At 32.3% G+C, this 17,047-nt stretch overlaps 1 protein-coding gene across 1 annotated transcript in view; it reads left to right on the top strand.

The window, feature by feature from the left end:
• The first annotated feature begins 636 nt into the window (after positions 1–636).
• The window catches only part of LOC126833720 (protein O-mannosyl-transferase TMTC1-like), an 84,771-nt gene continuing 68,360 nt past the window's right edge, over positions 637–17,047 (top strand). The window contains exon 1 of the mRNA XM_050565220.1: positions 637–1,254. Coding sequence (XP_050421177.1) covers positions 917–1,254 — 338 coding nt within the window. The 5' untranslated portion in view covers positions 637–916. The remainder of the gene's footprint in view (positions 1,255–17,047) is intronic.

Genomic DNA, 17,047 nt, shown 5'->3' on the forward strand with positions numbered 1-17,047 from the left:
GTACATAATACATTTTTCACAAAATAGTGACTGAACTCCTTTTGACGCACACCCAAAAATTTAAGTTCTTGGTAGAATTATTACAACACTAGTTTTAATATTTTGATTTTAAAAAACAGATACCAGATTTCCCCTTTAATACTTTTCGGCGGCTTTCTGTCCATCGTAGGTAAAACGGATCTATTCTACGCTCGATAGAAACATAATATTTTTTTACTAATTATCAAGACATAACCCATCATTTGTGTTGAGTCGAATAAGCAACCCCAGAGACTGATAACAATTAACACGGGGAAGATACTTATCACTCGAAAACGCGGTGGCCATCTTCTTCAATCTACACCACCACTACAAAATATGTTATATCTATACATTATTATTTTTAGCTGTTGCGTTTAGATATAATTTATTATGATTATAGAAGGTTTAAACATGTTCGTGCCCTTTTTTTTGTTTACATTGAAACTGTCTTTTCTGATTTCATTTATTCTGTGCAATAGGTATGTGTACTTAACCGAGTAGATTTTTGACGGCCCGATGGTTCGCCCTCTGTCGACGGACGGACCTTAAGGTTATAGGGTGCGCGCCAATTCGTGTGGCCATCGCCGGCGGTGCGTCAGTTCCGCGATGGTCCGACCAGTGCCACGTCCGTTAACGACGACGTTCGGTCCCGTTACTCTTTCCGCCGCGTTCATAAACGTTGCACGTGCCCCGAACTCGTTTCGCGCAAATATCACTGTCTGTAATAAAATGCAGTAAAAAATTGAAAAATGATTTTATGTTTACATTAATTCTACGAGAATAGTGCATATTATAGATTTTGTCGTTGGAGAAAAATTTTGATAATCCTATTTTATTTCATACATGGACGGTGTCGTCGTGACTTGATGTGCCCGATGGACGACGAACGACTACCATGAAGTGGCCACCGCAACATCACCATCACCATCATCACCACCATCGCCATCAGAACAACAACGGTGGCCGCAAACACCAGGCCGTCGGTCGGCGACACGGATGGTCGGACGCCGCGGCCACCGTGTACCTGACCATATCCGCGGCCGTCACCTTGTGCTACTGGAACGGCCTGAGTGGTGACTTCGTGCACGACGACATACCGGCCATCACGATGAACGCCGACGTGTTGGGCACCAGTCCGCTGTCGCACGTGGCCGTCAACGATTTTTGGGGCACCCCGATGGCCGACCCAAATAGCCACAAGTCTTACAGGCCACTGACGACGCTCACGTTCAGGTACTTGCCCACGTGGGGTTTTTTTTGTACCACTAGCCAGCACCAAATAAACATAAGAACCGAATAGACATTTTTTTGTCTTAGTTATTGCGCGGAGTGATGTCAAAAATGTTTATTTTTGTTTTTCAAGCAAATAAGTTAAAGTTATGATACATTATGATATCGAAAAATTGTTGTCACATTTTTCAACAAGAATTTAAAAAAAAAATGTATGTATCGTAATGGTAAAACGCAGTGGCCAAAATAATTATAATGAAAAATACAAATTATTTAGTTTATTAATAGCTTTTCCATTTATAAATTAAAAAATTGACTTAAATTACTCGTTTTTTGTCTTAGATAGTTTAAACTATAAACTATTGTTTATAACTCTATAGCAATTATTTTTTTAAATTACAAAATTGAATCTATACTGTTTATGACTAAAAGAAGCGTGCAATTTGTTTTAATGAAAATATATTTATTCCTTAATGACCCAATTAAGATTTTGAACCAGCTCTATATATATTTAAAGCTAGTCAAAAGACCCTATAATAGAAACTATTATAGCAAATTTTATGTAAAATAACTAAACGAACATTTAGTCATTATTAAAATACACTCTAAGCTTCATGAATACCTACCACGCATTTCACGAAACTCCATTTTGTTATAATTTAATAACCCTATACGCCATACGGGTAAAGTTTCTTTACTAAGATTGAGTACCTGCACTGTAGAATATTAGGAGTTAGGATGCTGTGTACAAAAGAAGACATCAATAATATTGTGTCATGTGGTGGGTTGGTTAGGTTAAGTTGGCAAAAAACATTGAACAAAATAAATACCATTCCAGCAACATATTTGATATACATATATATTAAGCGTAAGTATTTATTAATGTTTATTAAATTCTGCGAAATTTTACTACAGCCGTCACTTCGACAAGTATTATGTACTTATAACTTACAACAACTGGTGTTCGATACCTACGCCAAAACACCAATTCTAAATTATTAATTACTAGACGTTTTGTTTGTTTTTAATTTGCAATGCAAATTTTATCGTTTAATTCCGAAACGCTGTGACGGAGTAAAATTGTTTTGTGTACATTCGAATTATATGGAATATCAGCATTTATTAATGCATTAGGATCAGTCGGTAGAACAATATATTATACATTATACAAGCGCGTTCCTACGATAAAGCTATACTGTTCATAAATCTACTTGGATAACAGTATTATATTATACATTTTAATGTAATTCACCATTTTTTTTTATATATTTAATCGTTATAAAATCACAATGTTAAAAAAAATCACAATATGTATTTGTATTTAGGCAAGTTTAGTTTAAAATGTACCAAAGTAGGAATTTAGGTAATATTTTATCTTTTAAAATTATTTTAGTACAATTTGTTGGTTTTAAATTTTTCATAGACACTTCATGTTCGTTGTTGTTTTGATGTGTGTAAAATATTTTTGACTTATGAGTATTGAAACGTTTCTATTTTCTGAAGTAACCTAAACAAATTCGTTTCTTGTATACTGGAGTTTTTTTCTTTTAATTTAAAACCATAGTAAGCACTGCACAAATTATGTTTCTGACATTTTCGGTAGTCATGAATAATAGAGTGGCGCGGCGGTATAGAATAATATATTTAGTCTTCTCGCCGGTGACGGCTATATAAAGATGTAGAGAAAATGTGTAAAAAAAAATGACCACCCTAGTCTGAAATCATCACTGGCTTAATATAGAGTTCACATCGAAATACCCAATAGATTTTATTTCCCAAAACAGTAGGGACGCTATTATTGTGTGTTCAAAATAATATGTTGTACATTAAAATACACATTATATGACATGTACCGCAGTGGCTTTCAAAGTTTGAAGTATTTTATATAACATATTTATGATAAACATGATAAAATGAACATAGTTATGATAAACGCTTAATGCGATAGGTTCGTCAATTCAATAATGCAGTACTCCCGCGGTTTTGACAAATGTGTCAAGGTTTTTTTTTGTTTGCGCGTTATCGTTATTATTTATCTCGCATTATTTTTTACATGCAATTCATATTTTTTTACCAAAAAACGCATAACGCGTGGTTAAAAAGTCACTCGTTGTGTGGATACTAACTCCAAAGTCAATCCAACGCTCGACCTAATACAATATTTTATCAATTATTATCAACGCGGAAATTATTACTCAATTATTATTATTTCATGCGGAAAGACAAACAAAAGTCACACAGGCTGGTTTTTCGTTGTAGTTATAATCAATCGCATTCAACATACATAATTCATGCGCTATTTTGAATAAAAAAAAAAAATCAGTTTTAAATGTTTTATTTATCAGCGGTCGGTTTGTGCGGTGTCGGTTAAATTTGAATTTTCCATAAAAAACCAATGCGGGATAAGTGCGAAGTTCTGTAGTAACATTAACACACAAATAGTATTATAATATTTTCCTAAGCCATTAGGATTTTGATCAAAAACGAACCCGCGACTAGCGTTAAAATAAAAAAAAAATCTATTAACTTTCGCATAACTATTTACCGACTAGAGTTAAAAAGAAACTTCAAAATAATTTGCCGCACAGTAATCAGAGTCACTAAGTATTATTAGTATTACAGCATAATTAAGTATTTATACAAATACAATCCGTGATAATATATATTTTGTATAACTTGTATATAATTATGTTTCAAATAAAATTTGTATACTTTTTTAGACTTTTATACAACACATTGGAACCACAATATCAAGTCTACCATCTAATAAATATATGTGCTATGCCATACTGGCAACGCCTTAGGTTTGCTTTAAAATTAAAATAAAGATTGTTTCTCTCTTCAGAAATGTTTTTTTTATAGATTTTAATGGTACTAAATATTGATTCACAACAATTTTTTTTTTATACTAATTATCAACCCACTTAGATTGATAAAAAAGAGCTATTCTTAAAAAATCCCTGTCTACGCTTTGACTTTATAACTGAATTTTCAATTCAAATCGAGAAATGAAGCTTAACATGCCTAATAATATTTTAATGATTGAAAAATGTATGCTTTCGTTAATAAATTGACTACTCTGCTTGGGTTTAATTAAAAAAAAATTGTTTTATAATCTCTTTATACCGCGTCGGTGAGTAGGAATGGGATTAAATAAATTAATCCACTCGAGGTGCACGCAGTCGTGGGTATTAATTTTTTTCCATAAAATAACTATTTGGGCATTAACGAATCGTACAGTTGTCTTTTAACCGATATGCTAACAATAAAAATACAAATTTTGCAATAAAAATGAAAATCCAAAAGAAACGCATACATAACTGATATGTTATTGATAGTTAATTTATTATCTACTATAATGATGTTATCAACTTATTATAGTTCTGGTAAATATCTCTGAATGTTTTTATTAGGCATTCCTTATTAATTATTCTTTTCAAGTTTAATTTTTTTTGCGATTTTCACACTGTCGGTGATGTCGACAAATAAAAATAATATTAATATCCGTTACAAAATCATCTCGTACAAATTCGTCTGTAAAATTTACTGTTATTTAAACGTATGTTCACTTGAATTAACTTTTCGACGCCGGCGGCCACGTTATATGCATTCGTATGTACCATCGACCGTTTCGATTCGATTAAATATTATTATAATAATTTAATATACAGGTACACTGTTTAGCTGTTATAGGTACGATGCGCTAAGCCGTTTTGCTCTCGCCCTCTATGCAAATTATTGCTGTGCTCAACGATTTTTGTTGTAATTCAATCTTTAGACTTAACGGCTATAACTTATAATTATTATTATCTACCATCCGGAGGAGAAACACTTTTTCTAATCGTCGACTCGCGTGCCGACCAGCAATTTCATACGGTTTCCTTTTACACGTGTACCCACTCTGCTCCGGGCCGGGACATAGCCGGGAAAACTCGCAACGATATTATTTTACTGTCCTTTAAATAATTAAATCAAATCACACCCCAGTCGGTCGTTGCCGTCTGCTTTGTATTGTGCCCATTCACAGGATACTGGCATTTAACTATAATAATTACTTCACTGTGAACAATATTACGTTTCGCGCGTGAGACAATTTTTTGTTTTTATCGTATCAATGTGCATCACAAGTTTGTGAAAGTGAGAACCTTTGGACTCGCCAAGTGTAAGTCCTAAGTATAGTGACAGACAGTGATTCATAATCATATACTATAGTCGACGAGCGTACAATAAACGCGCTTGTCCCGTGGCAAAAACGTTGGCCGAGTAATTAATTTAACCGACCGCTGCTCTTGTTTGTGAGGTTATCGGCAGACAAAGCCGGAAGTCTGGTGATTATGAACCGTTTTGATATTATGGCCGACTAATTACTGTGTCGCAGATATCTTAATTAACCGCTAATATCCCACGGCGCGGCGTTATAGGACTTCCCGTCATTGAGAGCTCCACCGCTGACGACGACATCTCTACCGTGTCTTCCACGCACATCCTGTCACATAGTTCTCTTCCGAATATCATCCATACGCCATTCATTTTCATGTAATTTATACACAGATGTATAATATATTTTAGTCACCGTCGTCTATAGGAATTCTTTTAATTAAATAGCAAATCTGTTAAAAGTGATCGTGATCCTATTAATTCGCTGAACGAGATCTATTAAGAAATATGAACAATTAATGTGAGAACCAAAAGTGTAGGTGATTTTTATCAAATATTACAGCACAGCAAAATTATAATTGTTTTTTCTAAGGGAGATAATCATTAGATTTTTTTTAATACCCATTTCAAAAAACAATGAAAATTTTGTAAATTACTTATAGAAATGGGTTTTATTGAAATTCATTCATGTAATAAATAATAATTTAATAATACTTACAAAATTTACTTAATAATATTATATCGCATATGTTAAAATATATTATAATAGTACTGTATATTGATAAAACCTCGCTTAAATTATAGTAAATTTATTTAATAATATCATTTGTATTACTTATCTTAAAGCTATAAAAAATTTATGTCGTTAATAGACTATAAACCCAGATCAAAAGTTAGTACGTTTAGTAAGTGTCTTTTGACCTCGTTCCTTATTAAGTAAATACTAACTCAATAATAATACCTCACTAACTAAAAAAAAAAAAATTATTTATAAATTATTTAAATAATAATCGGTTAATAAGAGAATAATAACATAAAGAATCCTATGAGATACTGAATATTATATAGATTAATTATTTAATTTTTAATTATCTGATGTACGTTAAAAGGAATAGCATACTTCAAAAACGTACGAACCCTTTAAAATCGATGAACGAAACAAACTCGTCACATATAATTAATTCAGCTACATATACACAACCATTTGGGACAAGCTCTGGCGATAGGGGATCAAATATTACTATCGAAAATGTCAAACTGTACCGAGAAAACGAGAACCAAATGACTTGCCCAATGCTAATATATTATTAATAACTTTTCCTACACTATTTTTAACCCTTCAATTTGTTTTAATTTTATAATGTACAATTATTTTATATAGATTAATTTATCAGGAATTTGGAAAAAAAAAAGCGGAAAAGTAAATACTTAAGAAAATTACGTTTATAACATCTGGTACATATAGTAATTTCTGTAATAACTGTATTGCGTCACCTAAATTTAATGTATTTTTTTTAACAAAATAAAAATGATGTAGTAAACAAGTTGCATTTTTGCTACAATTATGGGCACTGAAGGGTTAAACATAATAATAATTAGAAAGTTTTCTATTAATGACTAACGAGGTAAACGTCACTATTTTTTTTGTTGGTATGTCATTGTTTTCCATTAATGTGGTACTGTTACAAGACGGTTGTCGTCGACGTGTTTCCTCCAAAACTATTTTCCTTGTTTTGCTAGTAAACGATATTAGTAATCGCTTTAATTGATTAACATGTTTGTGCTATACTTGTCCATAAACACAATTTTTAGTCACAAGTAATCCGCATCACGCTAGACGTTCTCGACAAATTTATACACATTTCATAATATAATATATTATACTGTTCTATACTTTGTAATAGTCGCGTTTCGCCCGACCTTACCGCAATATGTGTTCGCTGAGTTATCTATCTGCGGAGTCGGCCCGCCGGAATAGGTGAAGCGCTCTTGAACTTTTTCCCATAATTTCTCTGGGGACCGCATTAACCGGACGTATTTATGACCGAATATAGTAGAGAACGCGCAGGGACTTAGCCACGAAGTGCAATGTAAAATGTATGTTGCACGCGACAACGTAGACGGTTAATTTTGTCAAAACACTAAGCTTCGGCCCCCGTACACCTACTGCGTGAATACTGGACATGCCTATTGATAATACAACGACGTAGGATTTAGTATCACACAAGGTGGGTACATACATACAACGTTGTCGTCACACTATATAATATTATACACATTGTTAGAAGTCCATACGTATGCCCATGACGATGATGGCGACGATCCGACCGGTAAATCGCATCAAAATATTTATCCACTTTTACCCCCCCCCCTCCCTGCCCCCTAATGAGGACAGTACTTTTAAATGTAGTTTTAGCGTGTTTGCACCGTGCCACGCCATTCCGGCGTTGTAGATAAACAAGATTAATTATTTTCATATAGGTACTACATCGCCGTAGCAGGCTGGCCTGAGGGCATTCATTTTGCTTTTTCGAATTCGTGTTCTTTTCACCGCAATCAGAGTCGAATTACATGCTATTTCTGTTAATTTTTTTTTTAATGACAAACAACGTTATCTGTATGTTTTATACGCTCTAGAAATTATTAAACATAGCATTGGTTTCAAATTAACTACACCCATTGCGCGACAGTAGGTATCAACAAGCTGGAGTGGCCTTTGCGTTTGTTGTACGACAACCCTACGACAAGAGCCTTCGAGTACCATAGTACGACCGACCTAAGTAAACTCAAGCCTACACTTCCGGATAATTACAGCTGTTGTTAGGATCACCGAAAAGTAAAACAATACATTAAGTACTCACTTTTGTCGCGACAACGCAACGTATGCCGGTTATAATGTAATAATACTGTTCATTTGTTTTCGTGATACTTGTCGCATTTATTTGTTTTTTAAGACATTTTTTAAGTATATATATATATATATATAAATATATTTACATGCATACACATCCACTAGTGAGATGGATGTAAAACAAAATATTTTACCAAAAAAGTTTTTTCACAGTCATAAAATACGACTCTAGACGAGTAAAAAGTTTTCTTTAGAAAAAAAGTGCTAGCCCAAGTAAAAAGGTGTAACGTTCTTTATTTTTTATTCTTCGTGAATATGTCAACGCGTCTATAGAGTTTTCTCATTTTTTTTCTTCTTTGTTGGAAAGTATATACTTAAGTCCCATAAAGAATGTACGAAAAAAAACTGCATTAAATCGAATGTTTCCAGCGATTTATGAGACTTTTCTAAAATATGTATCGATACAAAACATATTATTGCTTGAGGTGTCCAAACCAAATGGAGATCGTAAGTGTCACATTTGCGTTATTTATGATTAGGTTAGTGAAAAGAAATATGTTTTATCGTTATTATACGAATCGCACACACTATGAGATAGCTCACCAAAGGGTGAATATTTATTTTAATTTTAGTTTTTTTTCCATCTTGGTAACTCTACTAATTTACATCATCTTTATATAGTCTCGTTGATGTCGTTTTAGCTCCCATGCCAATGCATTCCAGTCTGTGTTCTATTATACATAGGGACTACTTTAATAATTTTATAACAACCGTAACTTCGTTGCGATGTTTAAATCATATACCTTCAGACCCTAAGATTCTCAGATATTTTAAGATTATGGCATCTTAATAAATTATTGGTACAAGTTTATAACCATTTATGCGTATGTACCTATTATTCATGTCAAAATTAATCCTTATTGTTGCGATCAGAGGGATATATTTTGTCCATTACCAAATCGGGGTGCTAATATTGTTCAAAGTAAATAATAAATATATTATTATGTTTACGAAAGGGGGTAAACGGATTCTCGACGTTTCGCTATGTCTATTATAGGAGAAAAGGAAAACGACAACACAAAGAAACAAAAAACAATAACAACAACGTCTAAACGCCCGGCCGAACGGAATAATAAAATTTTAAATTTCCCAAAGAACGACTGCCGAGCTAATAAATAAAAAAACACCAAAATATAACGCACGTGCTAGCCGAGCGAGGTTAATATTTTCACCGAGGAAAATTCGACGAGGTCTCGACCGGAATATTGAACAGGCGTGGTCCGATTACAATATTTTTTAAACTTTGGGGATTCACTCATTACGGTCGTGTATCCCTTGAAAATATATGTACATACTAAATTCGTCAGAAGTATTCATCCATCTCCCCTCCACTCTCCCCCCCCCACCCCCGTTTTCGCCGGTCTTCGAATCGTCCGCTATTCCGACGAAATAAACTTTGAGCCGCGGTTACACTTTTATAGGCAAAAAACGTGTAAGGAAGGATGAGAGAAAATGTATAAAAAAAACTTTCTCGTTTATTGGAAATAACTTTGATGCACTGCCGCTGACAAAAAAAAATATATTTATGTATATATATATATATTCAATAAAACTTATTTTGTTTGTTACTCGTGCTCTCGCTTAATCCATTGCAGTGTTGCGCGTACAATATTTATATTTATGTATATAATGTTTTTTTTCTTCGCATTAAAAGATACAAATCTAATTTATGCTGAACGACGCGTCCGCACGCGATTAACATACACGATAAAACAGTTGCACCGAAACTATAACAGGTGTACACAATACAATATACAAGCTAAATGGCCGATTTGATTTCAACACGCCATCCCCTGATGTTTTAATTGCGTTTGATAAAAACAAAACACCACCCTCGCGTGGACATGAACATATTTTATACAAAACTACATATTATATTATATTAATTCATATGACATATCGTTCTTCCGGGATAACGTGAAAGTTGACACGTCTCTACATCGTTCCAACGCGTCAAAATGAGAATTCATAACGGCTACACACGTTTCCCTTATTGGTTGACACTTAGATAAATTGTTACACTTAAATAAATCAATAAAAATTATTAACCGAAGCGCTTGGATACATATAACAATTAGTATTAACTTAAACGAGTTGTTTGGAAGCATGCAATGTGGATACTTTTTGACTCGCAATTCTGTATTGTAAATGAACATAAATTAGGATCGCCCATTGATCAATGCAACCGGACTACAACTTGCAGACCGAAAGCCAGCAGAACGTTGTGGTGGCGGTGGTGTATGCAGTTTACATGTACATTTTGGGAAAAGTGTAAAATCATCGATACGAACTTATTTAGGGATTGAAAATACATTCACGGGCGGTTAAGTGGGCAGGGACGTTTTTTCCAGTAGACATAATACAGCCAACTGTTTCAGCACCTCGGCACAAAGGGCGAAAGTTTATTGTGCGCATTGTGAGCTATGATAACGCGCAGAGATATTTTACATTACCAGGCTATATTTTTTGCCGCCATTGTGGTGTCGTACACTTTCCAGGGCCTTTTAAAACGAACAAAAGAGTTATTAATGAAAAGATTTTGCTCCTGAAATTTCTTGAGTAAGTTATTTTACCCTTTTGTTTGACATTATAGTAAAATAATAATAAAAGTCAAATCCCCTAGGAATTTCAAACCACACGCCTGCCACTTATGTAGTCGGAAATGTTTTTAATTACCTTGTGCACAAAACTTTGTTGTCGAGCACAGGTTGTATGTGTAAAAGTTCCATATTAAGATTGTATCGCTTATCGCCGAAGAACACAAACATTAAATATGGAATAAATATAAACTTTCCGCTAGTACAAGTTTTGTAATTTACATAGACATATACAACACACCGGTAGTTGTTTAATTTCAAAAACAAGAAATTATATTTTAGTGTGTGTATGCATTTTAGTATGTTCATGTATGTGTGTTTGTATGTTGCGAACCATTGTTAATCTGTCTATTAACTTTCTAAATTCTATTCAATATTTTTTTATTTATTTATAATAATAAACATCTTGCGGTTTTTTTTAATACACAATTATAATAATAGAACAATGAATAATACATAATAACATAGAAACTAATACACTTAATAAAAATTACATAATTCAATATAACTTAATAAAATTAGGATTTAGTATTCTCACGAGACATAGGTCTTCTTAGTGGGGCACCCTCCAAAAACACACTTCTGATTGGAGCTATATAGAACGGATCTCTAGGTCTTGCATTAAGCCTAGGAACCCAAAAACCAATTCGAGCCAAAAGTGTATGGGAGTCAGTGATACCTGATAACAAATTGCCTAAGCATTTTTGATCCATGACCTCTGTCCGATTCTCTAGAGTCGATAGATTAAGCGTATTAAGTACTGGTAGATAGTCATGCTGGTTATGAACCAATCCCATAGTGCGGGCTGACATGACTGTTCTAGCATACCGTCTAATAAACCCCAATATTCGTAACGCTTTGCTTACTATATTATCGATATGAAGCCTAAATGACAGCGAAGGCGAGTAAGTGAAGCCTAGATCATCAATTTTATCTACTCGTTCTAAAATAATATTATTAATAGTATAATTATACTTGATGCAAGTTCGGTGTCCAAATAATGACATAATTTTACATTTATAAATAGCTAAATTACAACCGACTGAGTTGCACCAGTCTACTAGTGAGTTGAATGAATTTTGTAGAGATACACAGTCGGCTATTTAATACACAAAAATAATTTTATATCATCAGCAAATATTGAATAGAATAATATTGTAATAATAAATAATATTATTTTTTGTTAAAGTTCAAGTGTTAACGTTCAATATCATGATTACTTTAAAAATGAGAAATTATCAAACCAAAAAATAATTACTAAATTTAATTATTCCTATTGAAAATACAACGTGAATGTAATGAAATCCAATATAGAGCAAATGTTCTATTATGAATTTCATGGAAGAATCTAATCTGTACCTATATATAAAAATCGTGGAAGACATTTATGTTTTTTTGCTTTCCATATGCATTTATTAATTCCTCTTGTTTGATGATAGTGTTGTGGTTCACAGGTAGTGTCCAAAATATCCCTAAATGACTTAGCATGGACCGTGAATTCTTGGTTAATTTCCGTGTTGTTCTTTCCATAAAAAGTCGACCTGATGGATTGTATCATTTTCCATGCATAACCCTACTGCCGTAATTAAAACCATAACGATGAAATGTTTTTCCATAGTAATTCATGACCTGTTTAGCCTATAGCAAAAATTTAAATGTCTACATTTATTACATATGTGTTGTGTAGTAGACGACAATACTCCGCGCAAAAACAAACCGACACGAACTCATTATTTGCTAAAGGCATATTATGTTAATATAAAAAATCACTAAAAAGTCAATAGTTGTATCCTGCGATTTTAACGTACTTACATTTAAAACTGTGTATGAAACAATTATATTGTTGAACAAATTATATTAAACAGTTTTTTTTATACAGACGGGAGTGTAGGTACGCAATATCAATTTTTAAATGTCCTATTAATGTTCATTTATTTTTATCGCTTCCATTAATTTCTACACGTTGTTAGCTCCAACATTTCTACAAACGGTTATCCGCTAGTACTTTTTTGTCTGCCAACACTTACCATCAGCGTATCCTTGGCATGGAGTCCCTTTTAAGCTTGTACTTTAATAGAGAAAACAAGTTTCTCTAACCCTTGACGAATCACTGAAAACTCGTTCGTTACACTACACATATACACACTCGCTTATAAGCCTCGACATATACTTTGTTTTAGTTTCATAGGCCTTTGTAATGGTCAAGAAGATAAAGCTGTTAATACTGTTGAGTGATTATGTTATAGGTACGAACAGAATGGCTTTCCATATCGGCTTAAGACGATAGTCAAGGGAAAACATTTTAACTGTGTATAATTGAATTCAGTATCACTTAAAGTAGATGTGTAAAATGATCAACAAAAAAAAAACAATTGAATTAATTTTATGGTTTACGGTTAAACGAACGTGCCGTGTTATTTATTGTCAACAACCCGATTTCTACTAGGTCTAACCCAGTACAATGCTTTGCTGTACAACAATATATAAGAAATAGAAGTAGCACACAGTGCCAACGGTAAGTCTTGTACTTGTTATTTATTCAACGGTGACGTCGCCGCGCCACGCCGTATCGCACCAAAGTGTCGTAACCGATTAAACAGATTTTTAAGTACATCGAAAGCGCCCACGCGAGCACTAAGTGTAATAAAAACACTGCGCCATAATGATTTTCACGAGGCAATCCCAATAGTCGTTTAAAACGTCCTTTGACAACCGTCCGTTCGGATAGCGTCGTTAAGAGACCAAAGGGAATAAAACCGAAACCGATGCCCCGGCAGGGAGGAGGAAAGTAATAATTATAATTATTGTAATAACGGAAAAAGCTTTTTGACGCCTTGTCACGGTCGGTATTGAAATAAAACCGTTTTTATTTTTTATTTTTCTTATCAACTATTTCCTTCCATTACGTTTCCAGACGTCCGCAACGTTCTGTTTGTATATATTATGCGGGTCCTGCCCACTGCAGGTGCGGTACACAGGCTATGGTGCCCGGGGGCGGTGTTTTTTATTATTATTATTTTTTAATTAAAACGAAACGGTCACAAACCGTCGTGTCATTGTCAAAAAATTGACTTGACGAAAATAACGAGTACTATTGTTATGGCGTTTTATTTTTTGTTCCTTCTGCGTCTCGCTTAAGACTCGCAATTTAATTACCGTGAAAACGAAACGTGAGTTCTCCGGGGAAAAAATAAAAATAGTAACGAATCCGTACAATTAAGCCGTTTGGAATGTCCGACGACCAAACACAGCACGACAAGGTGTGGTTTAACGTAATTTGCAACTGCCCGTTAACGTTCGCTTCGGATTACTTAGACGAATCGCTTTGAAACCCAAAGCCTTTTTACCTCTAATGATCATGGCAAAGGCAAAAATATGTTTTGCTTTCAATTACACGGGGGTTTATGTTTACAAGCTGGACTCAAAATGGGAGTTGCATTTCCAAGTTAATTCGGTTCCAGTTTCAATTAGGAGTTGGAAAAATATATATATCTATATTAGGTTTCGGTTCCGTATTGGTTCTGGTAAAATATTTTTAAAATAGTTTCCTGGTTCAGGTTAAGTTCAGTACGAATATTTTTATAAATACTATACATTTTCCCTTCTTTTATTATTATTTCATACCTACAATCGATTAATTCATATGGTGCTATAATAGTATTGATATAACTACTCTTACAAAAAAGTGCTTACAGGACAGAAGTATATATTTATTAATATTAGACAGTATTTAGGTAACATTACGGATAGACTTTGTAGAATATTTTATTTCATCCAAAAGCTTTTTGTAAAAATACAAATTGTGTAATTTCAAAATAATCATTACTCATCATTAGGGACTTAGATGTCTGTCAAAAGGTATTCTGTACACAGATGAGTGCTAATATTCTGTTATTATACATTGTATAATACACATTCAATAGAATGACCATTGAGTATAGTTGTTATTGATTTTAGTTATTCTTATTTTATTCATTTATTATCCTTAATGTGTTGAGTAAAGTATTTAAACGTCAGATTAAAAATTTGATTCCGTTAAAAAAAATTGGGTTAACAATATTATAATTGGCTAATCGATAAATGATATTAAGTAATAATCCACAATAAACATTAAACACTGTTGTGGAAAGGTTAGGTACTTTATAAATCAGACACAATAATAATAAGTTGCATACGTTTCACATTATATAGGCCCTGAGTTTAATATTAAAAAAATTGTTTATTTTGAATAAAAGGACATTCTGACGTTTCATACAAAGTGAATACACAAAATGACCCTCGCATGGTTAATAAAGTGCAAGAACCAATGAATTATGTACACACATCTGGCAAAGTGTATAATTTAATGTATTGACAATATTTTACAACAGTTTTTTTGTATAATCAAAATAGAAAACCTTCAGCACATCCATCAGTGGTCGGTTCGGATATGTCGACTAGTAAAATCAAAAAAGTTAATAATAACAAGCTTATCGGTTCTGTAATTCAATTTAATATTTGAATATTTGCTTATATTGTTTTTTTAAATATTACTGTAAATGTTATAGTTTTAGACTAACTAACTTAAAATATTTTTAGTTTAGGATGTTTCAATCCATTAATAAAGCTCATGTTTAAATCTCGAGTTATGATTTTAACGTTTTTATAATAAAAAAACGTTTTTGATTATGATTTATTTGAGTATAAATAAAAAAAAAATATAGTTTAAAAAAACTAAAAAACACGCTTAAATATTAAAATAAACTAAAAAGTAGAAAATAATTTTCAATATAGAAATCAATTAATAAAAAATAAATAGTATTATTGTGAAAAAAGCGTGGGGTGCTACATATATCAGTTCTTGAAAAGTGCCCCACACTTTTTTCACAATAATACTATTTATTTTTTATTAATTGATTTCTATATTGAAAATTATTTTCTACTTTTTAGTTTATTTTAATATTTAAGCGTGTTTTTTAGTTTTTTTAAACTATGTTTTTTTTATTTTCCACTTTTTAGTTCGATGTGCTTTAAAATCGTGTTTTTTAATTCTAGTACATACGTGTCTCTATTACTTGAAAACTTCAGGTAAACAACAATGAATACACGCATGTACGTTCAGTTACCTATCTCTTTTAGTTACATAGTTACATACAAACATACAAACATACAAACAGACATACATACATACAAGTGAAGCTAATATAAGCGTGTTAAAAAAGCAGTTTATTTATATAACCTTTGAAATACGGCACTTTAGTTATGCAATATCGGTACATGCATGTCTATAAAACCATGCATAAGCGTAGTAAACTGTTATTTTACCTACTAAAAATATTATCAATTATAATAATATAACTTGTTTGTTATAACTTGTTATAACCTTGAATTAAAATCATTGCATTAATTTCCATAATCAAACAAATTCTGAGTGTTTTTTTTCAAATAAAAAAGTACCAATAAAACTTAATAATATTATAAATATTTACTTGGCAATAACTCTCAATTGGTTTACATTTGAAAAACATTATTACATGCGCGTTTATAAAACAGTACAGCTACAAAACATAATAATATAAACATAGAAAACATAAAATTAAGTAAACGTTAAAATATCAATATTTTTATATGATGTAAAAAGTAAAAGTCAAAATTGATTAGATTTTGCAACAGACGTCCGAGAAATTACATAATAGTTGTACGAGTGATCAAAGAAACTTGTTTAGCAAGCAACTATTTACAAGTTTACAACAAAGTAGCGCAGAAAAAGTCGATGCAAATTTTATCGGTGGCGCGAATCGTACAAAGTGTTAATGAACAGCTAACGAGTTATATAACTTTTGTAATAATTCGAAAACAAAAAAAATGTTCAAATAGTATAGAAATGTCACTCACCCGACATTAAATTATATAAACTAATTATTTTACTAATTACCATTATTGCGATTTATTTAGCTCTAAGCAATGTATTTTTTTTTTAATGTATAAAATAGGGTTATTATTTTTTGTTTAATATTATTAGATTTTATTGAAAAATGTTATGGATCAACCATTATACTATTTTATAGGTATTAATTAAATAGAAAAGCCAGCGCCTAAAATAAATCGAATGATGACGTTATGACAAGAGTTATGATGATTTTGGGTGGAT

The sequence above is a fragment of the Adelges cooleyi genome, unplaced genomic scaffold (assembly GCF_023614345.1).
Source record: "Adelges cooleyi isolate 19-005CV unplaced genomic scaffold, UGA_ACOO_1.1 ACOO_flye_CR_arks_rails_tigmint_CR_PRNA_2, whole genome shotgun sequence".
Taxonomy (NCBI): Eukaryota; Metazoa; Arthropoda; class Insecta; order Hemiptera; family Adelgidae; genus Adelges; species Adelges cooleyi.